Here is a 27110-nt window from a genome sequence, read left to right as displayed (position 1 = left end):
TTCAAATGCAATGAGTAACCTTCTCAGCAAATGCTTCCCATTCAACAGAAGACCTCTGTCTTTGCACACAAGGAATGCATATTTTGATTTGACTCCTTCCATGGATATTAATTGGTATGATATAACCTGTATACAGAAGAGTTTCATTCATACATACATACATATGACCTTGACTGGGCTGGCTTTCATTACTGACTGCGAGCCTTATGCTTTTTCTGGGGCTCTGTCTGTCTTAACGACCCGTCTTTGATTCCTGTATCTTACGGCCAGTCACCAGTTTTGCTACATGACAGACTAAAAACAGATGTACCAGGCTACCCCCGTCTTAAAGCTGGAAAGAACAACAAAATGCCACAATTTCTGGGAAAAAAGTCAAAAACCTTTTTTAATAAGCAGCATTAAAAAGATAAATAATTTATATCATAGTATAACAAATAATTTAACTAGAAAGAAATACATTTTTCATTTTTTTGCATATTCTCCTGTAAGAATTCAAGGAAAAATACATTTAGAAATTGTCGTATGAAATTCATTGTAATCAAACTGATATCTAAGTGCAAAAGCAATTAGTAGGAAACAAAACCTACTGAAGGGCAAGTTCATGGAAAGCAAATGGACATGTTTCCCCATATTTATGAAACAGTTAACTGATTAGATCGATCCCATTATTTGCTTAACAAACATGCAAAATAAAAATTACGCACACAGTTACCACACTAACAATGCAATCCTAAATGTATCTACTTAGGGCAGGTCTCGACCAATACATTTTGCTGCCTGAGGCAGTGCAAGCAAATTGTGCACCTTTGGTCATGGTGCATATGTACCTTAGGCTGGTCAAGTTACTTTGACATCTGAGGCAGAAAATCCCACAACCACCTCTTCCTGGGAGTAAAAACACAATAATAAATTAAATAATTATTTGCTGTCCTCTCATGGCATCCAAAATCTGCCAGAGACGGCTGCTTCACTGTGCCTAATGGTAGGGCTGGCCCTGACTCGGACAGTGGGGCTTTCTCCCAGGGAAGTATATATAGGATTATAGCTTTTAATGATTTTGCTTTTCAGGAGATAAGCATTGAACAACTACTATAAAGCCAAGCTAACAAACCAAACACATTCATCATTTAATCCTAATTACTGATCATTGTCTCCTATCATTAAAATCTCACAGTGCATTCAAGGACATTGCTACCCAATTTCAAACTAACATTAAATTGCTCAAGTGTTTTTTTGTTTTTTAAAGGAGAAAGTCCTGACTGCACCTGTCCACTGTAGTGTAAAAAGTATGTTGATTTTGGAAACGTGAAAACTGTGTAAAAAGCACATTTGTCACTGTCTTCACTGGGAAATGAGTGATGCCATAATTGTGCTATGTAAGCTATTTCACTTAGTTAAAAAAAAAACCCCAACAAAAACAACCCCATGATGTTTTGACAGGCTATTGTTTTCAGGTGTCATTTTACAGTAGAATAAAAGAAGCCTGATGCTGATTCACTGAAGAACTACAACATATATAGCAGGCACGTCCAACTCCCAAGAGACTGCGATATACTCCTAGTATATATAAAAAAAAACCTGGCAGTGATCTACCCATTGCCATTGGAGGGAGGAGGAGTGTGCGTGGGGTGGGTGGGTTGCCCAAAGTTGTTGAGCTTTTTTGGGGGGGGAGGATTGCAGAGCTTTTGGGGATGATCTCGCAATCTACCAGGATCAGCCAGGGATCTACCGGTAGATCATGATCTACTGGTTGGACATGCCATGATCTACTGGTTGGACATGGTGCTTTGTGGCCATGTACATGTTGGTTTACAAGTAAATATTCTTTAAGCAGCACAGCACATGCAAATGTTTATTAATCTCCTCACTGGAGGGGTGCAATGGAGAAAGGAATTTTGGTGGTCTCCATATGAGATTCTATTACTCTGCTCTTAAGCCTTTTAAAACAGACAGAAGCTGCTACCTATACTTGATCCTAAATACTATACCTACATTTATTAAATATGGAGCTACAAGAGAAGGTCAGCTCAATACAAGATTTCTATAGACTTGGTCTTGTGAAATGATTCAGCTGCCTGCAGCTCCATGTACATGTTACTCATGCGTAAGGCATACTCTAGTACAGACCAGAGCATTTTTAAGAACTGTGCATTGAGTGTGGTTGTCAGTACAAACGTGCATAATTTTATTTGTATGCTGCCTTTCCACAGTTCTGACCATACTCAAGGCACCTTACAACATGAAAAAATGTAACAAAAGGAGTGACAAACAATAAAGAAAATAGTAAAATGCCCAAGCAAACCGAACAATTTCCACATAAATCACAGGATCTAAAATAGAACCAACAGCAACAACTTTTCCCTGACAACAACCCCAAAACAGCAACCCAGCCACAGTCTGCACAAGAAGGCCAACATGCCTCCTTGTCTGTAAGGCTTTGTGCATTTTGGACACCTGGCTGTTTGGGCATCCTAACTGCACGGAGGCCCTACACATGAGGAGGTGCTTGGGCGTTGGCCTTCTTATACCGACAGCCACACTTTATGTGTGGTTGTTAAAAATAAAGCTGGATGTTTAAAAAAATGCTCTGGTCCATACGCATGCATTCTCTACACATGAGTAACATGCGCACAGGGTTTGCACAGCCTGGCAGAACAATCAAGAAATGACATACTGGTAGACTGAATGTTTAGTTGAAAAAACAGTTGGGGAAAAGTTTTTTTTCCTCAAGAGATGCCTCAAAATGGTCAAATATACTAATTTCTGATTGCTGTAGAAACCCAAAATGTGCAAAGTGCTGATAAAAAGAATAATGGAAGTCTCAGCAATTAGCAACCAAAGTCCCATTAGAGGAGGACCACCAAGAGATGGAGGCATGTTCTAGATGTGCCTACACACAACATTCTTCCTGGGTTATTGATAAGCAAAGAAGTTGATGAAGTGTGTCACAGCTGCACATGGTTGACAGTAAATTAGAAACATGCACGGAAGTAGGCATTTCAGTGAAGTGCATGCAGGCAACAGAAAGGCTGAGCCCTTATTTGAAAAGAGCAGAACATTTGAGGCAGCACTTTAAAATATGGCTAAGACTGCAAGAAACTGTAGGCTGACCTCTTGCCACAGGCAGCAAAACCATGACCACCACTTTTCTCCTATGCAGCACAGAGGTGTTAGTGAAGAGCACAGCTACTTTAAAATGCCACATAAACTGGCAAACTTACTATGATGCCCACAGCTTTCCAGGGAAGAGGTCATGGCTGCATAATGAGAGCTAAGTACTGGTTAACGTAAGTTGTGTGGAGACACAACATGGTCTAAACTCTCAGGAAGGTCCATGAATTTTCTGGGTGGTGAAATGACACTCTGACTATAGAAAGGTTTTTAGTTTTCCTAAGTTTATCTAACCCCATTAACACCTTGCCTGGTGTGCCACAAGGCCTACTTGGACAACAACAGCTGTCTTATCCAGAGAGATGACTAGCTTGTTTTTATTGAGTGTACAGACGAAAATATTTGCTTGGGGGTTTAGAGCAGTTTAGCAGCTACTGTATGTATTTTAGATGCTTTTGTTTAATACAATTTGCCTCTCATTTCCAGGTATAAGATAACTGGCAAACTACTTCTGGTAGATGCAGTGCACTTAATTCTACAATATTTGTATGCAGGAAACTACAAACCTATAATAGGAGTAAGATTTTGAACATTACGGATATAGGAACTATAAGAACTGAAAGATGCAATGAATCTGGGTTTCTTAACAGATGGACATTGAACATTGTTAACTATGATTTTGATTCATAAGTGAAAACTATGACACTCAGGATTTTAGCCAGCTTCTGCTCATGGCCGATAAGTGCCTTACGTAGTATGAGTACCACTGGTGAAACCATGGTGGAAGGTCAGATTTGCCTTCTTTGTCTTAGAACTGGGGTGCTGCTTTAGTCTGCCTCCCTGAGCAAGTATTTATTTTATTTCATCCAGGAAGCCAGATGAAGCCAGGTGGGGACAGAATTAAGCAACAAAATGGCAACCAAGCAGAAGCTGCATGAAACTGCATCCATATGAAACAGCATCCGTATGGTCAGTTCTTTGCATGAGCCAGCTCACTATGCTGCCTGTTTTAAAATGGCACAAAACATCCCTGGCAGATGAATCTTGTAGAAATTATGGTCCACGTGGTGAACCACCACACATTAAGAGCCCTCTGCGTGGAGAAGCTTCCAAGCAAAATCAGACCATTTTATGTTAAGGCATAAAAATGAATTCCAGGTTCCCTCTGCAGTGAAAATGGAACCAGGATTAATGACTGGTTTGGTGCTAAGTATGAAGCTTGCAGAAGCATGAAGAAAGAGTGGCTGGGGAAATCCAGCCAGGTGGGCAGGGTATAAATAATAAAATTATTATTATTATTTATTAAATATCAGTTGAAAGAAAATTAGGTGAGAAATTAAGCCATTTATATAGATATCAATGCAAAACCTAGCTGGGTTGTATGATGTCTGAACAGGTAGATTATTTTAAAGGAAATAGGCCTCATTTACTTTCTTTTCCATAAGGAATTCAGTGGCATTGAAAGCCATGCCTTGGAAGCATCAGCTTGCTATTGCCAACTTCTCTGACTGATCCTGCCAACAGCAAAACAATACTCAAGGGGACACTGCTGACAAGATCCTGTTATAAGGCAGAACTACCGAGTTTTTGCTTTTCAAAAGTATCCAAGTACAGCTGTTATGGGTAAGATGGATAAAATAGTCCTTATATAAAATTCGTTTGGGCTACTGAGGTATAGCTATGTGGGTATGAATCCATTGGGGCCTTTTCCTGTAGAAGACTCTCTGAAACGAATGGAAATTGCATAAACTCTTGTGCATTTTTTTAAGGGTGTTATTCTGTAGCCACCTACCTAGGAGTAAACCCCAATGAATCAATGGAAAAAAACTTATGAGCAGACATGCACAGAATTGCATTGTTGAATGACTGAAAATGGCGCCCTAATTAGGGAACAGCTTAAAAAATAACTAATTTAGTACAGAACTTTTAAAAAGCACCACTGGCATTCCCCAATGAAACAGAAGGAGGAATGTGTCTTTTATGATGATATCTCCTACAACAAATTTGTATATAACCTAATAACCAAGAGAATCTACCTTTTCTTTTAAAAACTGTGCCTCTTCGCCATATGCAGATATATGCAAACAGTGATATATTAAAAGCAATACAATTGACTAACAGTGCAGTTCTAAACATTTGTGCTCAGTTCTACTATTTTTAATGGGACTTACAGCCTAGTGAATGCACAAGACTGTAGCTGAAGACCCTTTTAAACAGGTGGTAGCTCAAAATTTCATAAGTCTTGCAGAGAAGTCCCCAGTACATTTGGGACAAGCCTTTTGGCTGCACATACATCCTCAATGAACAACAACAAAATGCAGCTCAGCACCCTGGCTTGTTCCAAATCTGTTAACCAGAACTGTTAATTAAGGGAAAACTTCCTGGTTGGTTGGATTGCTTGTGTGAAGAGACGACATGGATGGCCAAAAGGCTCACTTATATCTTTTCTTATTAAGGTGAGTTATGTTCATCTTTCCTTTTCTAAAACTGATTTGTGGCTGCATCTATCAGTAGAAGTGCATTTCTGTGATTACCTAAATAAAGCTCAATCTATCAGTTTTGGTGAGCTTTAAGTCCTAAACAAGGCATCAATATAAAATAATATCAAAATAAATTTTGATGTACTGCATAATTTAAGAAAGAAACCCAATACGATAATTCAGTAAAAACTTTCCTGCTGCTACAGGAGAAAGTCCAGTTGTATATAACTTAAGGTCATTTCAATAAACAATTATGGTTACATGTTTAGAAACTAGGAGGAGTTGCATTCAGTTAAGCACTACTCCAAGTAGTCCCATTGAAATTAATAGACGTAAGTTACTTATACCCATTAATTTCAATGTGTAGAATTCCAGGCTGCACTATGGAAATTGTTCCAGTGCAAGCATTTTTGCTTGCCAGATGGAATGATCTCCCCTTGTGCTGTTCTTGGGGTTTCCTGACCTGAGCAGATTTGGGGAGGTAGCAGGGGGCACACAGTGGGAGAAGTCCTTGTTGTGCTAGCGAGACTTATTGCATTGGTTTCTGCTACTGCAACAACTTAGCTGAATCCAACCCAAAGGATCTACTCTGAGTACAACTAAATTGGATACAACCCTACAGAATTAAGCCCTTCCCAGTACACATAAATGAAACAACTGACCTCACTGAAAGGAACTTCCAGAAGTTAATGCCTTTTAGCACATCAATTAGCAATGAGAGCTATCTGTCTCTTTTGTTTTCCCAACGCTAGCATCTTTATGAAGCTGTTGACCTTTTTCTTCAGTCCCCTTGTCTTGATTCACATGTCCAGGCGTGTGCTCTTTGGTTTTCTCAGGATTCAGTAGTACCATGGATTCTGCTTCCTTTTCTGTACCAGCAACCTTATTTTTAAGCCCCATGTTGGTTGATGACCTGGAAGCACAAAGCAACATGTAAATATAGGAAGAAATCATTAACATACTAACTGGCTTGCATCCCAACTTCAAAAGCACTAAGTACAGATTATTTGGCTATTTTGAGGGCAGAATATGGTAGCTGCCAAGAAGCTATAAGTATTGGAAAGAACAAGAAGAATCCTTTGGGGAGAACGAAATTGATGTGATTGGTGCAATTATTATTGGAGCAGTTTGGGCAATTGTTCAGGAAGGAAGGTAACTCAGCAAGGGCAAGGTGAAATAGAAATGCTGCCATTTCAACTGTTTTGTATTTGATTTGACGGGAAAGCCGTAAAGCCCTACAGTTTTAAAGAAAGAAAGCCAGATCACAGAAATAACCAATTGTCATCCTTGCAGAATTTTATGTTCAGGTGCCAGATTTCTTCAGCAATAAATTGCTACTTTATAACAGCAAAACCTTGTTCTTCCTCTGTGATCTTCATGGTTCAAATTATATACACCACAATCACACCAAACACTGGAACTTGAGACTAACTAATTCAGAACCTGTCTCTAGCCGATCCATTTGGCAAGTCCGTTTGGCCATTATTCAAATCCCAAAGTCTTATTTTATGCAGATTCTGCCTGGTGCTTATTTTTGTTTTTTTGCTGAAAGTGGAACAGGTTCCCCCCCTTAACATCACCATGAATGAAACTTTGGAAGTGACATAAACAACAAGAAGAGTTATTTTAGAAAATGCTACATCTGAAAAGCTGATTGCCCCAACACTATCAAAATGGTCAAAGCCATAAATGCCAAGGTCTTTAAAAAAATAAATCACTTTAGAGGTAACCATCTTTCAAAATCTCAACAGCTGGACTATTTAACACAATCTGGTGAATCAGAGTATAATTCTTCATTGGGATCTCCACAGGGGGCCTGCATTAGTGGATGGCAGCAATCCAACGGCTGACGCACTGCCAAAGAGTGTGAAGCCTGTGTCATTTACAATAATAAAAAAGGATAACAGAGCAATCATATTTATCACCTTTGAGGACAGAAAAATGGGAGATTAAAGTCTGTCACTATAACACAGTTTAATGGCAAAACCCAGTGATTATGTACCAGCACAAAATAAGAAATTGCCGCTCAGGGTTCCTTCGGTGCATCTCCGCCCCCAAGTCCCCTTTTTACACAACTGCTGTTATTTACGGTGCAATATTATTGTTAAAAACCATAAAATCTCTCTCAAGTGTTTACTGCTGACTTACCACACTGTATCCTGAGCTGAAATTTGGCACAGCTTAACGACACAGTGCAATACAGATTTTTGAATTCTGTATAAAAGAGTACAATCCGCTCAGCTTTATTGTAACTGTCAGTGGTACTTTATTGTTCTGAACACAATCTGTACAGGAGCAGATCATAGTGGGATTGCACTCAGCCCTTACTTCAGACCAGAAAAATCTCAGCGGCATTGGTGAAACTTTGCTCTTCTGCTTTGGAATAAGTTTCAGATGAAATGAAACTGATTTTTAAAAATGCTATCTATGCAGACTATTTTTGTGGGGAGGGCAGTTGGGAGGAGAAAAAACAAGTCTGCACTGTATTGCCATGAAGGATCACTCAGGCGTTTTTTGACCAGTTTGTATGGCATAGTGTTTGACTAGTACTTGTAAAGGCAGATATGAAGTAACGGAGAGTCTTAACTTCTAGCTCTGAGCATACACTATTGATAACACAAATTACCGTATTTTTCGCTCTATAACACGCACCTGACCATAACACGCACGTAGTTTTTAGAGGAGGAAAATCCGTAGGTATGCCACCCGTAGGCATTTCCTCCATAACATGCACAGACATTTCCCCTTACTTTCTAGGAGGAAAAAAGTGAGTGTTCTGGTGCAAAAAATACGGTAATAGTTGTGCAGGAAGAAGAAAGGTTGGATATAGTCTCCCGTTTATGTAATGGCAGCAGCACTCAGTCCAGATTTTAAACATCAGCTAAATGCTATTAACCTTTGAATTAAGAACTAAAGACATAATTAACAAGATAAACAGTAACAGCTTGGGGTTTTACTGTGTAAGCTCACACAAATATTCTAATAATAACTGCTATCAGTCAAGAATTTCAAACACCTGCTGCCATTCTCAGTGCAAGGACTTATACATCACAAAAGATAACACAAATCATTAAACGTGGAAAGGAAAAGTGATAAGACAGTACTCCGCATGAGCATCAGGGTTATAGGTCACGTGTCCACCATTTTCATGCAAACAAAAAGAGTTAATCCAAACAGCAAACACAACAGCATAAGCTAAGGAATATGTGTGCCTTAGATTTATTTAGGTATTTTTATACAGCCTTTCATGTGGCATCCCATCATACGCAATGCTCTTGGTTTTGATGCAGCATTTGCTTTACTACAATCTGAAACTGAAACCTTAAAAAAAATGAAACAATTCTCCAGAATACATGCCAGTCTGACAAATGGCCTTTATAATTTGTAGAAGTAATGGAAACACTGTCATATCTTGCTCTAGAGTCTAGAGCAACGTTCTCTATCTGATGTTTATGGGATATCTCCATTGGCTGTAAAGCCTCCAGAGTGCATTAATTCCAATCCTACAAAGGGAACTAGAAACTAATTTGTCACCTTGGAATTATTAAAACACATAGCTCCTGGTGAATATGAATCGTGCATCTGAGCCACGGAAGACCATTATCAGTGACTCCCCCAAAGACCTCCTCTCCAAAAGACCTCCATGATTAGACAGGGGCATTGGAAATCAGGAAGTCCTTGAGGCACCCTGGACCCAAACTGTTAATGGCCTTGTAAACTGGCCTGGTAGCATACTGGCAACGAGTGCAGACTTCTGAGTACTGGAACTATGTGCTGGTCATAGTCTGTCCCCACCAGCAGTCTAGCCACAACATTTTGCACCAGCTAGACCCCCTGGGTCAGACCCATAGAGTTCTATGCTTAGTACTGATTACAAACCATCAGGGTATTACTGTTTGAAGTAACAGGCTCCTGGGTTACCCGGGAGTAATCTCATTGAGCAGTACTTATACAACACATGAGATACATAAAGAAAATACTGAGCAGAAATGCTAAGGGCTACTGCAGCATAGAAAGGTGGATATGAATGGGGACACAACATTGGAGACCTTGTGCTAGATCTCATTTTTAGGAAATATTCTTAGGATTTCTTCTAGCCATTGTATGGCATGCAATAAAGAGCAGCGAGAAGATGCTGAAACTGCTCAGTTTTCAAGCATGTTTCTGATGTATCTATGCACCCTTCTTTCGCCATCCACAAGGCATCAATCTTTTAAGGAAGAAGATTCTCAACTTCCAGCACATCCTGTTGTTCTTTCCAATTTGTTGTTAAAGCTTAATTGCCCATGCACAAACTGCACACAGAAAACCTTTGTAGTTGACTCTCTCTAAGGCTGAGCTGTTTCCTGCAGTGCCAGTAGACAATTCAGTGGTGCTAAGATTACAGCTGAGGGAAAGAGAAAATCCTTTAATTGTATAAAATCATCAGATTAAACCTTACCCAATATGTGGCTTCTTCTGTTAACTGAGTCCTCTACTACATGGAAATGTTTACTAAGTGCAGAGAACGTACTAAGTAAAAGGAAGGGGGTAGGGGGAAGGTTGGAAGAGTAAGATACAGCAACTTTCCCGTCCATGTACATACACCACAGGAACGTCAGGAACTGTTCCACACTGAACAAAATTAGCACCTAGTTTCTCTGAAGAAACTGCCTAAATGAAACTCCTGCTGTGTTTAATTTTGCAGAGAACAATTGGATTAGGTCTCACGTATTATACACAACCTAGCCTCCATCCACTGGTATTTTCTCTTGGTCTTTCATCCCTAAACCACTTCCTCTGCAACTTGGGCTGAGCATGGGAGCTGGGTTCAAATGTACAGCGGACTTTAATGATTTTCTCAAACCAGGCCAGTTTTATTTTATTTTTTTAAAAAAAGTAAAATCATTTTTTAAAAGCAGCTGCAGTGCAATCTGATAACAATCAGGACTGTGGAGACAGGGGCACACACATACAGGAGGGAAACTGCCACTGGTTCAAATTATCAGGATCACAGTCCAAGGAGGAAGGGTGAAAATAAAATCTCTCCCATCTCACTACAGTCTGATCACCCCCACACAGTGGTGTAGCTAGCTGGGGGGGGGGCTGCTGGTGGTGGTCCACTGGGTGCCACGGGGGTCTGTAGTGCGGCATGGTGGCTACTGTGCGTTGGGGGTTGGGATTCTGGGCAGCAAGGGAGCTTGCGGGCAGCGGAGCCACTTCCCATCCCTGAAATCAGTGGCTGCCCTAAAAGAAAACTGAACAACAATGGTCTGTTGCTACGCCACTGCCCCCACACCACTGCTATTTGAAGAATCATGGAACACCAAACTATGTGTTCAAGTGTAATGTGGAATCTGTCCCTTGTCCTCATGTTACAAAGCTTGACTCATGTTTTGTCAGAATGGTTCTGTCATCCTACTACAGTGCTTATTTGCTACTCATATATTATCATTGTATGCTCTCTCCCTGGGATGTATGGGGTCTTAGGGGAGCAGTAGTACCTCTGGTGGGGGACATGTTGTGCTCCTTTTGGGGAAGTCTTTCCACCTTTGGTCCCCACCCTGCACACAGCTCTCACCTGTGGGGCTCCTAGAAGCTGTCAGCATGTGAAAGTGGCCACACCCTGGGAACGGCTTTGACTGGCTGGCTAAACCAGGTGAGAGTAGCTGATGGGTCTCAAACCCTTGGTGGGTTAGGGACTTCTCCTGCTTGCAATGACAAGCTCTGCAGATTGAGTGGGTGACGCCTTGTATGCCTCCTTCTGGCAACTGCTGCAGCCAAGGTGGTGCCAAACATACTCCTCTGCTTTCCTTTGGACCACATCAGTGAGGCCAAGAGGGGGTCTTGTCAACTAGACAGCCCAGTACTTCCATACACACTGCCCAGGCTTGCATCCTGAGGAAGTCACTTTGGTGCTGCTAATGCAGCGGTTTGACTTCATCCCCAGAGGCATAATCCATCGTCTTGCAAGGTAGATGGATGTCAACAATTTCTCTTTGCCACTCTTTAAAAAGTGCCACAGAGTTTTGTACAATTATACACATCTACAATACAGTGGTGCCTCGCAAGACGAAATTAATTCGTTCCGCAAGTTTTTTCTTCTTGCGAGTTTTTCGTCTTGCGAAGCACGGTTTCCCATAGGAATGCATTGAAAATCAATTAATGCGTTCCTATGGAGACCGCCTTCAGACCAGGTCCAGGGACAGTCTGTCCCCAGACCTCTTCTGAAGGCTGGCGGGGGGAGATGGACTTTTCTCCCCACCGCCAGCCTTCAGAACAGCCTTCTGAAGGCTGGCGGTGGGAAGAAAAGCCCTTCTCCCGCCGCCAGCCTTCAGAAGAGTTCCCGGAGGGCTGCCTAGGCTGCGGATAGCAGCCTGCTGCCCGGTGCGAGGCAGACATCTGCAGCTTGGGGTGCCCTGCAGGACTTCCCCGCAGGGCTCTCCAAGCTGCGGATAGCGGCCTGCTGCCCCGCACGAGGGGCGCCCCTCGCGCGGGGCAGACACCTGCAGCTTGGGGAGCCCTGCAGGACTTCCCCGCAGGGCTCTCCAAGCTGCGGATAGCAGCCTGCTGCCCCGCACGAGGGGCGCTCTTAAGCAGAGCGCCCCTCACGCGGGGCAGACATCTGCAGCTTGGGGAGCCCTGCAGGACTTCCCCGCAGGGCTCTCCAAGCTGCGGATAGCAGCCTGCTGCCCCGCACGAGGGGCGCTCTTTAGCAGAGCGCCCCTCGCGCGGGGCAGACATCTGCAGCTTGGGGAGCCCTGCAGGACTTCCCCGCAGGGCTCTCCAAGCTGCGGATAGCAGCCTGCTGCCCCGCACGAGGGGCGCTCTTAAGCAGAGCGCCCCTCGCACGGGGCAGACACCTGCAGCTTGGGGAGCCCTGCAGGACTTCCCCGCAGGGCTCTCCAAGCTGCGGATAGCAGCCTGCTGCCCCGCATGGCTCCCCAAGCTGCGAATGTCTGCCCCGCGCGAGGAGCGCTCTGCTTAAGAGCGCCCCTTGCGCGGGGCAGCATGCTGCTATCCGCAGCCTAGGCAGCCCTCCGGGAACTCTTCTGAAGGCTGGCGGGGGAGAAGGGCTTTTCTTCCCGCCAGCCTTCAGAACAGCCTTCTGAATGTTGGCGGTGGGGAGGAAAACCTTCCTCCCACCGCAAGTCTTCAAAACAGGTCCGGGAACAGAGGAGAAGCGCTGCGCGCCTTCCCCTCTGTTCCCGGACCTGTCCTGAAGGCTTGCGGTGGGAGGAGGGCTTTCCTCCCCACCGCCAACATTCAGAATGCTGTTCTGAATTTTGGCGGTGGGAAGGAAAAACCCTCCTCCCACCGCAAGCCCCGGGAACAGAGGAGAAGCGCTGCGCGCCTTCTCCTCTGTTCCCGGACCTCCCACCACAAGCCTTCAGGACAGGTCTGGGAACAGAGGAGAAGGTGCGCTGCGCTTCCCCGCTGTCCCAGGAGATTTCCCTATGGGCTTTCGTCTTGCGAAGCAAGCCCATAGGGAAATTCGTCTTGCGAAGCCTCTAAAAATCGGAAAACCCTTTCGTCTTGCGGGTTTTTCGTTTAGCGAGGCATTCGTCTTGCGGGGTACCACTGTATTTAAACAGTGACTCATGCAAACATAGATGCAGGGAATGCTCATACAGTGGTGCCCTGCAAGACGAATGCCTCGCAAGACGAAAAACCCGCTAGACGAAAGGGTTTTCTGTTTTTCGATGCGCTTCGCAAGACGAATTTCCCTATGGGCTTGCTTTGCAAGACAAAAACGTCTTGCGAGTCTTGCGATTTTTTTCGCTTCCCCCCCTTTTTCTAAGCCGCTAAGCCGCTAATAGCCTTTTAGCCGCTAAGCCGCTAAGCCTTTAATAGCCGCTAAACCGCTAATAGCGCTAATCCGCTAATCGGGTTGCTTCGCAAGACGAAAAAACCGCTAGATGAAGAGACTCGCGGAACGGATTATTTTCGTCTTGCGAGGCACCACTGTATAATCAAGGCAGCCAAGTACAAAACAAGATAATGTGACTATAAGGCATTTGAGCAAACCCAAGAGGGTTTAAATTGGCAAAGGTTCCACAAGAAAGCAAGCCCTAACCCCAAAATTCCCATATATGGAAGCTACTTTAGCCTAAAGGGGCCGTCTAAGGACATTCAGCTGAAAGCAAATCAGGTCTTGAAACTGTCCAACAACATTAGCACCTCTGCAACAGACTATTTCTAATGTGTATCTATAAATATAAATTAGACTATGCAATTCTTAAAAATACTGATCAGTGTCCTCTTGTTCTGGTAACAGCTAAGTGGCCCCTGTAGCAGTTGCTCTTTGTAGCCCCCACAGAGGGGTACTCCCCTAGTTAGCAGTAGATTCTGAAAGGCTGCTCAGATTGCCCCAGGTAAACATTGCCAAATGGACCCACAATTCAGCAGTTTCATAAATTGGCCATTGTCTACTGGCTGCATGATTAGGTCACACCAAGACTACATCGCCTCTACAAAGCCAGTGACACTTGTTTTACTTTTTAAGCATATAATTTTAAATAAGAAGGTGTCCTTTTTGGTTGTTGCTGAATAGGCAAGCTGCATAATCAACAGAGTTTCACGTATGCTTTTACAGCTCCTAACAACTATGACAGTCGATACAAGATCCTTTTCATGGTCAATTCATCACGCATTCTGGGAGACCTTGGGCCCCGCAATTATTTCATTTCCTTCCTTGCAAATGCAATTTCCACTTAGTTTACTAGAATAAAAGGTAGACAAAAAAGGTAGCAAGAGTAAGTAGAATCTTCTGATTAACATTATCCATCCAAAGCAGTGGAAATCCACAGATGAACAAAGCCGTAGTTCACAGAAAAACAACAACTCATCCCTGAACTAAATTGCCTTTGTGTTTCACTAGTGGCTCACAAATGCAACAATAATGATGTCAAATTAAACACATTTAATCGGAAAGATAGAAACTCGGTAATCTTTTATCAGGGGTGTGTGAATGAGAAGAAACAAAATACAACTGGAGAGAGCTATTTCCTTTCAAAACATACTTTAAAAAACACACATTTAAAACAGAATGAAATGAAAACCATAAAAGCAAGAGAAATAAGAAATAAGGTTTTTAGCCTGTTTTTACGAATGATAAAGGAAGCACACAAAAATAGGCGTGAATTGAATTTCCACTTCATTTGCTGAGATTTACCCCTTTGAACTATGAGATGCAGTTGTTTGAGAATAGGTGTTCCTTTTTCAACTGATAGAACAGGAAATCAGAGCTTTAATTAGCCATGATTATAACATTTTGCTGATCTGATTTGTCTCACCTATTTCCTTTTTTCCTCTTTAAGTAATAAACTGCCTAACATCCTGGAAAGAGGACGAAACGGAAAGCATCAGAGAAGTTTATAGAAAGCTGGGGATTGTTATAAAACAAACTGACCCTCGACCGGATCTGTCTGAAGTGTGCATTTCTGAAGCAGGATTAACTCTTTGATGATTAAACAGCACTTTGAAAGAAAATGTACAGTCAGGTAATACCTTGGGCAAACCAAACTGCGGATTTATTCAGCCAAACAGATGGAAGCTTCAAAGCTCTCGATCACAACACTTCCAGGTAGCTCAGCATTCTGTTTACCGCTGATTAAAAGTTGCATTGCCAGCTGCATCTTAGGCTAAGAAAATACACATATTCCTGGCAAAATTGAATATGCATTGCTGCTGCTGAGATATATTGTCTAATTAGTTAATGGCTAATTTGCAGTAGTATAATTCAGTTATTCAGGACTGTGGCAACCCAAGAACTGCCGCTGACATTTAAATGGGAACATGTATACATCCCAAACACTGAAAAATGAAATACAAATAAGAGACATCATATCATGACATTCAATGATATAAAGAGCGATATTTCAGTTTTCCATCTTCACAGAGAGTAATGCCCAAAGCCTTTGTTATCTCAACTAGATTAAACTTAGGGCATTAACTAGAAGGCTCTAAGATCCAGCACTGGAATAATTTTTCATGCTCCCAGTTTCCACAGCTGAGATATGCAAGTGCTTCAGTCTACTTTGGTACAGAAATCATGCAAGTGAACATGAGCAGTGATCACAATCTTTTTAAAAAATGCAAATGTTATTTTCTGCATTGTGCTTGGAAGTCATAGTTTTATACCTGCTGTGTCATACACGTCTAGATCTTCTTGCAATGTCAACCTCTATTTTTGAATGGAGGGGTTTTGAAAGACCTAATGACTTTTGATCTCATTGCAAGGGGAATCATAAACAAACATAAACTACTTACTGAATGTCGGAACTTGTGCTTTCAACCATTTTGTGACACTTTTCATCTGACCCCAAAGAACTGGGACCAAGTTCTGCTGCCAGAGTTTTCTTGTTCAATCCAGACTGTGTTTCAATGGAACCCAACACTGGCATAGATTTGGATTCAGAAGAAGCCAATATTCCAATTGGATCTAAAACCCAAAGAATACAGCATCTGCATTATTAAATTACATTATTATACACTTATAGAGTGGCATTGTGCCAAAGCATTAATTAGTCCAGATCAATTTTGATCACTATATGCACCACTTTCTATTGAAGATTGTGCCACTTAAGACACACACACACACACACACACACACACACACACACACACACTTTTTCAAGGTTTTCTTCCCTGATGTATTATCTGGATGTGCTCACTTTGGAAAATAATTAGCATTTTATTTGTATGTACAACTGCTCTTGGAACAATGAATAAGGTTTTCTTATTTCCTATGAGTCTGAAATCATATTCCTGATGTACAAGCTTATATGATAACTATCCGTTATTGTTCCTATGATACACAGGTGTTAATTTACGAACCTATTGGAAAGAAAGCATATCGGTGGAAAGGATCACAATGGCTTTAGTGTCAGTGTCTGAACTTCAGAGCAGAAGGTTGCCTAGAATGGCTTTACTGAACAATGCTGGGGATGTTAGAGTGCAGCTCTTATGAGACCATAGATCAGCCAGGAAAGCAATCAGAGCTCACTCAATTAATGAGGGCTGAAATGTTAAAGGTTTCAAAAGGAAGGCAATTAGACCTTTGGAACAGCATTGAAGAGATAACATAATTCAGTTGCAGGATCAGAAAATATCTTGGTAACTTACTGCTATTATCTTGATCGGTTGTCACCTTCCTGAGCCGCAAAATTCTTTCCAATTCTGTTTCATTACTATCTGCCTCAAGGGATTTTAGGCTTCTTGAACTTGCAGACGTATTCATTGTTTCCTAAAATAAAATATATCAGTAAAATGTTCGGCCATGTGACAGTCAACAGAAGATGCCATAACCATACATCAAAATTTGCTGGTAAGCATGTAATCCTGACTTGGTTACCAAAAATTCTTCACACATGGGGCTGCCCTTGAAGACCACATAAAAAGTCCAGTTGGCTCAGAATATAGTAGCCTGATTATTGACTGGAACTGGTCACTTGGAACTTATCTCAACAGCATTAATGATAATAATAATAAATTCACTCCTTGTTTGTTTCTATGTACAATTCAAGCTGATGCTTTCAACCTACGAATGGCTTGACACCAGGATATACTGTTGCATACTGGTGACACTTTGCCCCAGTTCTCCCAATGACCACCGCCAGCAGCTTCATATAGACATCAAATAACACTGGAGACAAAATTGTGCAGTGTCCCCCAGAGATCAACTAACAGAGTGTTAAGGCACACTCACCTAATGCTACTTTCTGGAACCAACCCTGTAAGCAGAAGTGAAAGCACCATAAAACAGTGCCCTCAGCTGCTGACTCATAGAGACAGTCCAAGATGTTACAATGATCAATGGCATCAGAAGCCACCAACAGATTCAGCAGTATCATCAGGGTTACACACCCTTGTTCCTCTCTTGAAGGAGGTCCTCTATCAGGAATACAAAGGCTAATTCTAGTCTGAGCTCAGAGCTGGAATGGGTCAAGATAATCAGCTTCATCCAAGAGCACCTGTAACTGAATACCTACCACCATCTCAATCACCTTGCCTAACAAAGGTCTATTGGTAATTGGGCAGCAGCTGGAATAAACCTCTGAGTCCAGGGTTGGTTTTTTTCAAGAATGGCCATACCACTGCTTCCTTTAAGGAAGTAGGAACCACCCTATCACACAATGAAGTGTGATCTACCCAGTTAACCTTCCATGGCAGGCACAAACCAGCCAATGGGCATGTGTTGAGAGCATGTATTAAGCCACACAACTGCAAATTCTTCAAAGGGAAGAGTTAGTCTCCTTCCCCATGGAACTGGTGAAGCCAATACTAAACTGCATTTCCTAGCCTGCACATGTAAAACCTCAATTGTGCTCATGCTTCTCTTGACTATTGGGAAGAAAATGGAAAATGCAGCACATTAATTCTTAAAATTGGCACATCTTTCAAGTTTTCAGCAAAACAGCACTTAATTTGCAATGTTTCCTTCAATTAATTTAAATCCTGCATTTTGTTAGCATTCTGAATTTAACAGAGGAGGCATATTATTAACACGTAACTCCTTGGTATTGTGCTCATGCTACAGATCTAGTAGCAAAGGAAATAAAGTAAGGTGTTTTACATCAAGCTTGAAATGGAACAAATTAATATCACTTTGTTTACAACAATTATACGGAGACCTACACAAAATGCATAATTAGCACAGTAACAATATGCATATAAGGATTTAGCTTTACACCTCCCAACCTTATTTTTCCTGTCTCACTGTGCTAATGACTAGCCTGGCAAATGCACTAGAAGTTGGTTTTATCGAGTGTTCCTTTTACTTTTCATAGTGAAGCGATTTGCATGGAACCAGTTAGATCTATTAGACCAGGTACTAAGATTCAGCTGAAATTAGGCAGGCGTAAATCTGTCAATTTCAGTTTCTCTTTTCCCCCAATCTTAAATTAGGTACTCCACATTTCCATATTACTTTGTGATTTTTTAAAAAGGTCTCCTCAGCATGTAAGTGCTGATTTCTCCTAATGTACGCATTTTTGCATGCAATTTCCCCTGATATAGTGCATTTTTAATGTTATTTTCACACATGTATGCATTATATACACATTTTACCCTAGTATATTAATTTTTATACCCATTGCTTGGCTGGAGAACTGCACTGTAAAATTTGGAGAAGCACAAAATTTGAATGATGGGCATGTTTCAGTTCGTGAATTGTTTCAGAAAGTGAGAATTAGGTAGGTTCACCATTAAATGTCATTTGATCTGAATTTCTTCCCCATCCCTAGGTGAAATCTTTGGAATGTCACATGAGCTCGCATAATTAAGTAAGAAAAAGAAAACATAATTCTGAACATCTGTCTACATCCATCCATCTTGTTTTCCTTGGGGCACTTTTCAGCAATGACACAAGGACACAAAGTATAATGCAAAGTTGTTGTTTTCTCTCTTTTTCTTACCAGAATTCCCTTTAACTCTTTCATTGCACTCTCAGAGGGTTTGGGTACTTCTGGCTGTAAATGAAAACAAAACACCCATCTAGGTAATGTGATTTTGCAGACATTGACTAAAGCACTTAAGGCGTGCAAAAGAGGAAAACTGGAGGCAAGGATATTGGAAGAGGATATTTCTTTCACCACAAAGAAATACACTAGACTATGCTAGCTTCCCAGTAGGTGGGTTCCTGTTGCCTACTAGGAGGGAGTGGGGTGGGGTGGAAGGGAGGTTGGTGTGGTGCAAACATGCTGACAGGAGCTCTGAACTGGCTCTGCTGGTGTGTTTGCACAATACTGACCTCCCCCCACCTCAGTAAGCAGCAGTGACCTACCTTGCAGGAAACTAGCGCAGAAATTTGATCTCGCCCAGTGACTGCTTCTGAATGAAGTAATAGAAATCAGATGAACCTTAATACAGTGGTGCCCTGCAAGACAAATGCCTCGCAAGACGAAAAACCCGCTAGACGAAAGGGTTTTCCGTTTTTTGATGCGCTTCGCAAGACGAATTTCCCTATGGGCTTGCTTCGCAAGACGAAAATGTCTTGCGAGTCTTGCGATTTTTTTTGCTTCCCCCCCTTTTTCTAAGCCGCTAAGCCTTTAATAGCCGCTAAACCGCTAATAGCGCTAAGCCGCTAATAGGGTTGCTTCGCAAGACAAAAAAACCGCTAGACGAAGAGACTCGTGGAACGGATTATTTTCGTCTTGCAAGGCACCACTGTAGTAGAAAATGGTTTGGGAAACTTTCAAAAAAGTTTTTATTTTGTTATCTGCCTGGGTCATCTCCCCTTGAAGGGGAAAATAAATGAGTGTGGTCTTATAATTTAGTTATATAATGCTGCATTAACTCTGCAATCCAGGTTGGAGTGCCTCAGCGGCTGTTACCCTCTTTTCCTTCTGCCCAACATAATCAACCCCATTCCTTCTGACAGATTATGGCAAGCTCTTGCTTTCACAGGCGTTAGCTAGGGGTCAGTTTGAAGAGATAGTTGGGAGAGTGAGCCTACCCCTCTGATTACTTTTTAGCAACCTACAGATTATCTATCAATAGTCCAACAATATTTTGGGATTTAAGGTTGAAGCACACTGCACTAGAGGCGCTTCAGGACCCTTCTACTCTCCTGGAACAGACCATGTATTTTATAATAACACAGTTCTCCCCCCGGCATGTTTTACACGCAAGTTGTTAACAAACCTTTGTCTTAGAACGGTTGGTCTGATTAACAGGTCTAAGGTGAACCCCCTTTTTAATTCTATCCATCATTTCTTCAACAGCTTGTCTCTTCAGATCCGATACTTCTCCTGTTGCAAAACAACAAAAAAGTCAAATTACTTTCTTTCAGGAGGTTCCTTCCTTTCATTGTAAATTGAGGAAAACATAGAGCCAGAAAGAGCCTTCCTGACTCACACTGCTTAAGAATATTGATTTCCGAATCGTACTACATAAGTTATAAGGCTAGAATTAAGGATGGGATTTGGAAGGGAAATGGTTATTTTTTAATTATTATTTTAATATATTTAATATTATTTTGCCACTTTGCCAGCTCATATTAGGTGCTCATGCTACTACTCACTCAATGCTTTGACTTGCTACCAAGTTAACCTGGAATTCTACTAGCAGTTTTTGCTTTACAAAAATAAGGTGGGTCCAAAAAATATACATCTCAAGTGTCAAATGCCAAGGTGAACAGGTGGCATCTTCAGCATTTACTGAAAGCTGTATAATGAAGGTGTCAGATACACCTCTGTGGGGAGGGAGTTCTACAGATTAGGGGCTGCCACAGTGAAGACTGTGGAGATGGTGGTTCAGAACCTGAAGACACACAGCTACTGCCCTAAATTGGCTCCCTGCTGCACACATTTGCCCTCCAACACGCGGAAGGCCACGGGAGATGGGCACTGGGATATGGATGAAGCTAGTGTACACAACCCTGATCTCCTCCTCATTGCTTGAATGACTGAAAAGGGCTAAAGATGGTTCTTACAATTCAAGAACACAGGAGCATAATAGCCCTGCTGGATGACGCCAGTGGTCCATCTAGCCCAGGCATCCCCAAACTCAGCCCTCCAGATGTTTTGGGACTACAACTCCCATCACCCCTAGCTAACAGGACCAGTGGTCAGGGATAATGGGAATTGTAGTCCAAAAACACCTGGAGGGCCGAGTTTGGGGATGCCTGATCTAGCCCATCACCCAATTCTCACATTGGCCAATCAGATTTCAGCAGGACCCGAGAACGGGAGCACTCTTCCCTCCTATGGTTTGCAGCAACTGGTAGGCAGAAGCATTACTACCTTGGATCATGTAGGCAGAGCATAGTCATCATGGCTAGCAGCCATTGATAACCTTATCCTACATGAATTTGCCCAGTCCTGTTTTAAACCCATTCAAGATGGTGGCCATCACTACCTCTAACGCAAGAAGGTTCCATAGTTCCGATGATGCGCTGTGTGAAGTGAAACGAAAAGCTCAGATATCACCTTATTGAACTAGGAACAAGGTTCATTTTGCTGGGAAGAAAATGTGCTGTACCTGAGCCTTGCTGAGATGCCTTTTCTTTCTTCGCCATGCTGCTATTTGCATGAGACTTCTTACGAATCATTGACATCAGTGACCTTTCACAAAGTAAAGATGGAAGACAGTCACTCAAGCTTTCTCTTGAACCTGACACCTGCACTTTCAGAACCAACTTAGCACGCTTAGTTGCCCGTAGTCCCGTTTGACAAGAAGACATAACAAACACATGTAGAATCGGGGCCTGTTCCTATGACATGCATTGTTCCTATGACATGCATTGTGGAAAGAGCATTAACCGACAAACAGCTAAGCTTTCTAATTGACATGAGTGTTCAAACACTTCTAGGCAGAGGCAGAAATGTCACACCTCCTTAAAAAAAAAGATTTAAAAAATGCAGAGAACATATTATTTGTTTCACGATTGCTGTTGACAAGGCATAGTGCAAAACACTCAAGATCTGAATATTAAAAGGTAACATGGCACCGTGACATGTGTGACAAAATAAAGCCTTCTCACACAATAAAAAATTGAAGGGTTAGGAACGTTAACATAACGCATTACACTCCAGAGAACAATGCCACCCAGCAGGGAGCCACTATATTGTCCCCTCGTTTCGACAGTATGTATTTGCTGGAATAGGGCTACTGGTAAACAAACAAAATGAGAACAGAAAACAAAAACCCTCACATTATCTATGCTTTTGGTTCAATCTGCAAGGCATGATATTAATCTTAAACAGGCACTGCCAAGTCAATATTTGACCAAATATGAGAGGTTTGCTGTCATTCCTTCCTCCTTTCCTTTTACTTTAATACAAAAAGCTTTCAACATGCCTTAAAGGGGGGAATAGGAGGAGCTGTTGTTATTATTATGTGTCTGTACCTGGATGTCTTGAGCACCTTTTAAAATGCTAAATGGCAGGCAAATGAATAAATCAATCCAGTGATCTTTGAAACAGCCACCACAATTGCCTGCAATGTTTGGAGGATAAGCACATTTGAGAACGGCAAGAACACTTCCAAAGCATAAAGGCTAACCTGCATGACAGGTTGCATGCTGATTAAATTGAAATTGACCAATTTTCATTCTCTGTGTTAAAAAGGATCAAAGTGTGCCCCAACCATATTTTATCCTTTGTGAAGTATGCCAGTGACAATAGTGCAATGTCTATTACAAGTATAATGGACAGAAAGGATGCCTATCCCTGTCTCTCTTAAAAGGAATCTAGATGCATTTATTTATCTATTTAAAATTATTTATTTTCCATTCTCCCTCCATGAGATCAGAGAAGTTGACAGTAAAACAAGAAAAATAACAACAAACACACACTATAAAAATTGAGAAAAGAGTGAGGCCACAAAGTGGTGGGGCCACCACAGAAAAAGCCCTTTCACACACTATCAGCTTATGAATCACTGAAGAGGCAGTTGGAAGATCTCAATTCTTGGGCAGGATTGTACAAAACAAGTTGGTTTTTCAAGTACCGTGGTGAAAATATTTTCCCCCATCAAACACTTAATATCTTCTTTATTGGTATATAATACCAAGCTAGAATCAAACCCCTTTCCAACTTCAATCTCACTACCAGGAACCAGACAAGAGTTAAGGGTTAATTAAGTTTTACGATAATAGTTTAATCAGTATGTCCAGCAGACTATCTGATGGAAATATAGCTACTATTAGTAACTGTGCTCATCAAATGTAAGAAAGCATGCAAAAAAATCTTCCACAATCAGTTAACAATTTTAGATCTGGAATGTTTTAGGTTACACAAAAAATAATAAAAATAACTAATAATAACCCCCATCATATTGCCTGGACACTGAGGTCCAGCACCGAGGGCCTTCTGGCGGTTCCCTCATTGTGAGAAGTGAAGTTACAGGGGACCAGGCAGAGGGCCTTCTCGGTAGTGGTGCCTTCCCTGTGAAACACCCTCCCATCAGATGTCCAACAGATAAGCAACTATATGACTTTTAGGAGACATCTGAAGGCGGAGGGACATTTTAATGTTTGATGTTTTATTTGTTTTATTTGTTTTATATTTTTCTGGAAGCCACCCAGAGAGGCTGGGGCAACCCAGTCAGATGAGCAGCATATAAACAACAACAACAACAATTTTATTATTTACCGGTATATCCCACCCGTCTGGCTTGGTTTCCTTACAGCATATATAAAAACACAATAAAACATCAAACATTAAAAAACAGAATATCTTAAACAGACAATAAATAGCTTTATAATGATGATTTAAGATATCATTCATTCAGTTGTTGAAAACGCGAACCTACAGTGTGCCTTCATCCAGGCTTTAGATCATGTGTGAATATTATTCTGCATTAAGCACTTCATAGATTTAAAACGGATTATACTCCTGCCTGGTTTTGGAATACCACAGAAAGGCTTTTAAGAGATACAGTACTGAGCACACTGGGAGCATGGCATGCAAAGAATCAACGGAGTAGCTGTTCTCTTCAAATAGACTTAAATTGCACTGGAAGTAAATAAAGCAGTTGGGCTGAGTAAAAAGATTAAGCAAATCACATGAGGCAGAAGGAAGGTAGAAACAGGAGGCTTACAAAACAGGGCTATTTGGGAATTCATGTGACTGAATTGGATGCTTTATGGCAGGCTAGGTTTCCATTAAAACTGCACATATTTAAGTTACACATTGATACATGTATTGAAAACCACTCTTGTTCAGAAAGTTTGGAACAATAAATTGCAAGGAAGCATTCATCCTTACAATTTTTCCCCTATGTTATAATGTCTGTTCTTGCTGAATGCTAAGCACACGCAGCTAACAATTACTATGTTTTAATGGGTTTGGATTCATGCAATGTCCCAGGACCCCTGTAAACCACCTGCCATAATTTTGCTTTGAGACAAAGAGAATAACTCCAAACTTCTTAATGGCAGTGCATGGCTGATTCCTGAGATCACCTGCATATAGGCAGTGGGATATACTGCTAGTAGACTGGATGATTAATATAATTATAGCATTTTAGAGTTAGAAGGGACCTTGGAGATCATTTAATCCAGCTTCCTGTTATAACGCAGGATCCTTGAAAGATGGTTGCCCAGCCTCTGACCAAACACCTCCAGCAAAGAGCTCACCAACTCCCAAAGAAGACAGGTATTCACAGCCTGATTGTCCTGCAGAATGGGTTATGCAACAGGTTAAATTTGTAGAAATTACATATGAACTGAGTATATGTATTTGAATTTGGTTTCATCCAGTCACCCAACCTGTTTTTCTTCCTAGGAGGCAAAAGTGCATGTTTATCCTCAATATGCTTATAATTAACTCCTAAAACAGGGGTTGGCAAGGTTTACCTTACCTGGGCCGGATCACTCCTGCGGAGATTGTGGGTCGGACCAGCGCAGCACCGGAAATCGTGTCTGTGCATGTCTGTGATGCCAGAAATTGCTTCTGCACAAGCCCAGACACCGGAAAAAATCACGCCTGCGCAGAAGCGATTTTTGGCATCTGCGCTTGCACAAAAGCGATTTCTGAAGTTGCGGAAGAGACCTGTGTTGGGTTAGCGCAGCGTGCCAGGACTCGCTGAGGGGGTGGCTCGGTTCTGGGGTGGCTCGTGGGCCTCCATGGGCTGCTTCTGGCCCACGGGCCACATGTTGCCAACCCCTGTCCTAAAATCATATACTTCTGACCAGGAGCAGCGGGCAGAGAAGATCACGGCACTGCTGCCACTTACCGGAAGGGAAAGGGAGAGGAGAGAGGTGGTGAGGGGCATGGCACTGTGAGGGCACACCTGTGGAGACAATCCAGTTTCCCCGCCACTCACCTGCACAGCTCTGACCTCCCTGCCACCTCAGTAAGTGGTTGCAGTGTCACTATCAGGAGGCCAGGGCTGTAATGCAACCCCTTCATCCTGGCCACTCAGGCTTCTGTCTAAGCAAACAGTGTTAAGAATCAGGAAGTATATAATTTTACTTACCTTATTGGATTTGGAGGTGGAGGAGGAAGAGGAGGAGGAGGTGGTGGTGGTGGTGGTGGTGGTGGTGGTATAACATTTTCTGATTGGTGTATTCTTTTTTGAAGCTCTTCAACTGCACAGAAACAAAATCGAATCCTTAGCTAAAATGCTCCTCTACCCGTGTGTATTTAAATGATGCATGCAAGGGGTTGGCAAAATAAAAAGAAAGTCCTATAAAATGCAAATGGATTAACAGCCCAATGGACTATGTGAAACCCCAGATACAGCTTGTCAGAATCAATTAGGTACTGAGAGTCAGTAAGTAAGTATCCCATACAGAAATAATTTCACATTGTAAAAAAAACACACACACAAAAAAAAACACAAAACCTGCATTTGGAGATTTTATTAAAATATCTAGGATGAAGATATCACTGCCTCTCTCTTCTATCACTGTCTGTTTTCTTATTGTCTTAGTATTTTTGTGAGGAGAAAATGTCATCACGCTGCCATTTGTGTGGTTGTCAACAGGCAACCATGCAAACTGTATATAGCATGATAGCAAAAGGACCAATAGCAAGAAAAGCAAGCAGACGACTCGATTGAGCAGGATGGCAGAGCAAGTCGATGAGTGAACAGGCAGCCAGGTGGCCCAGGCAGGTCTTCCCTGTTTTACCACTGCCACCTGCCTGTTTGCTCAAGTGTCCAGGCAACCAAGTGGCTGGGTCCAGGCAGGCTTTCACACGCTCCTTGTCATTCTCTCTCTCTCTCTCTCTCTCTCTCTCTCTCTCTCTCTCTCTCTCACACACACACACACACACACACACACACCACAGTTCACCCAAAACTCCCCCCCCTCACAGCTTGCCCCCAAATCCAAGAGCCCACTGCCATTTGCACTGGAAAGGGAAATGAGGAGGACGAAGTCTTTCCCTTCTTTGCCCTGCACTGCCACCCACTTCCTCCTGTAGGTGGGCTTGGTGAGCAACACAAGCAGGGACAGCAGTTCCTAGTGCTATTCTAATGAGGAAGCAAGAATTTTTTAATAGAAGTATGAGAGGAAATGTGATGGCTGTTGCCGTCATGTGCCAGACTTTTGCTCCTGAAGGTAAAGAAGCTGTCTGCTTAGTTTTCTTGGAGAAAACACCTCTCTGACCATAGTACTCCCTAAATATATAGTCTATGGTTTCCCTTTTGCACGTTCAATGTTTATGGAGTGTTGGAGTAACAATTAGGAGGGATGAAAAAATCTACATCCAGGTCCTTTGCAAACAAAGGATCACTGAAGTCAAATGAAAACGTATGGATTCCATAGAAGCATCATTTCTCTCTTTTTTCTGAGTCCATGGGTTCAACTTAATAGTGTCCTTTTCGGCTGGTCTCTGTTGCTAAACTTGGAAACTAAATCTAGGACACACAATTGCATGCTGGGAAAAGCAACCAGCTTTGGCTCTTAAAACTAAATGTTTTTGTACTGATAACTGGTTTTCTTTACTCGTATTTCATAATACGTAGCTCTGGTGGGCATGCTACCACTTTGAAATCCCTGAAGAATCATTAGTGGCTTCTTCCTTCTCACGTTTGATATAGTAAACAACCATTATTTTTATCGTTCAGATAATAGCTGAATGTGGC

The 27110-nt window shown here is 42.0% G+C and overlaps 1 protein-coding gene across 4 annotated transcripts in view; it reads right to left on the bottom strand.

Annotated features, from left to right (window-relative positions):
• Positions 1–357: 357 nt before the first annotated feature.
• SHTN1 (shootin 1) overlaps positions 358–27110 on the bottom strand; it is a 68691-nt gene continuing 41938 nt past the window's right edge. For all 4 annotated transcript variants that reach the window (XM_083504952.1, XM_083504955.1, XM_083504953.1 and 1 more), the window contains exons 11-17: positions 25497–25608; positions 21555–21637; positions 20217–20323; positions 18989–19042; positions 16698–16818; positions 15843–16014; positions 358–6504 (exon numbers count right to left, since the gene is read on the bottom strand). In XM_083504952.1, coding sequence (XP_083361078.1) covers positions 6300–6504; positions 15843–16014; positions 16698–16818; positions 18989–19042; positions 20217–20323; positions 21555–21637; positions 25497–25608 — 854 coding nt within the window. In that variant the 3' untranslated portion in view covers positions 358–6299. The remainder of the gene's footprint in view (positions 6505–15842; positions 16015–16697; positions 16819–18988; positions 19043–20216; positions 20324–21554; positions 21638–25496; positions 25609–27110) is intronic.

Source organism: Podarcis liolepis (genome assembly GCF_965112155.1).
Source record: "Podarcis liolepis genome assembly, chromosome: 5".
NCBI lineage: Eukaryota > Metazoa > Chordata > Lepidosauria > Squamata > Lacertidae > Podarcis > Podarcis liolepis.
Note: the sequence above shows the minus strand (reverse complement) of the source record. Positions and strands in the feature narration are given on the sequence as shown.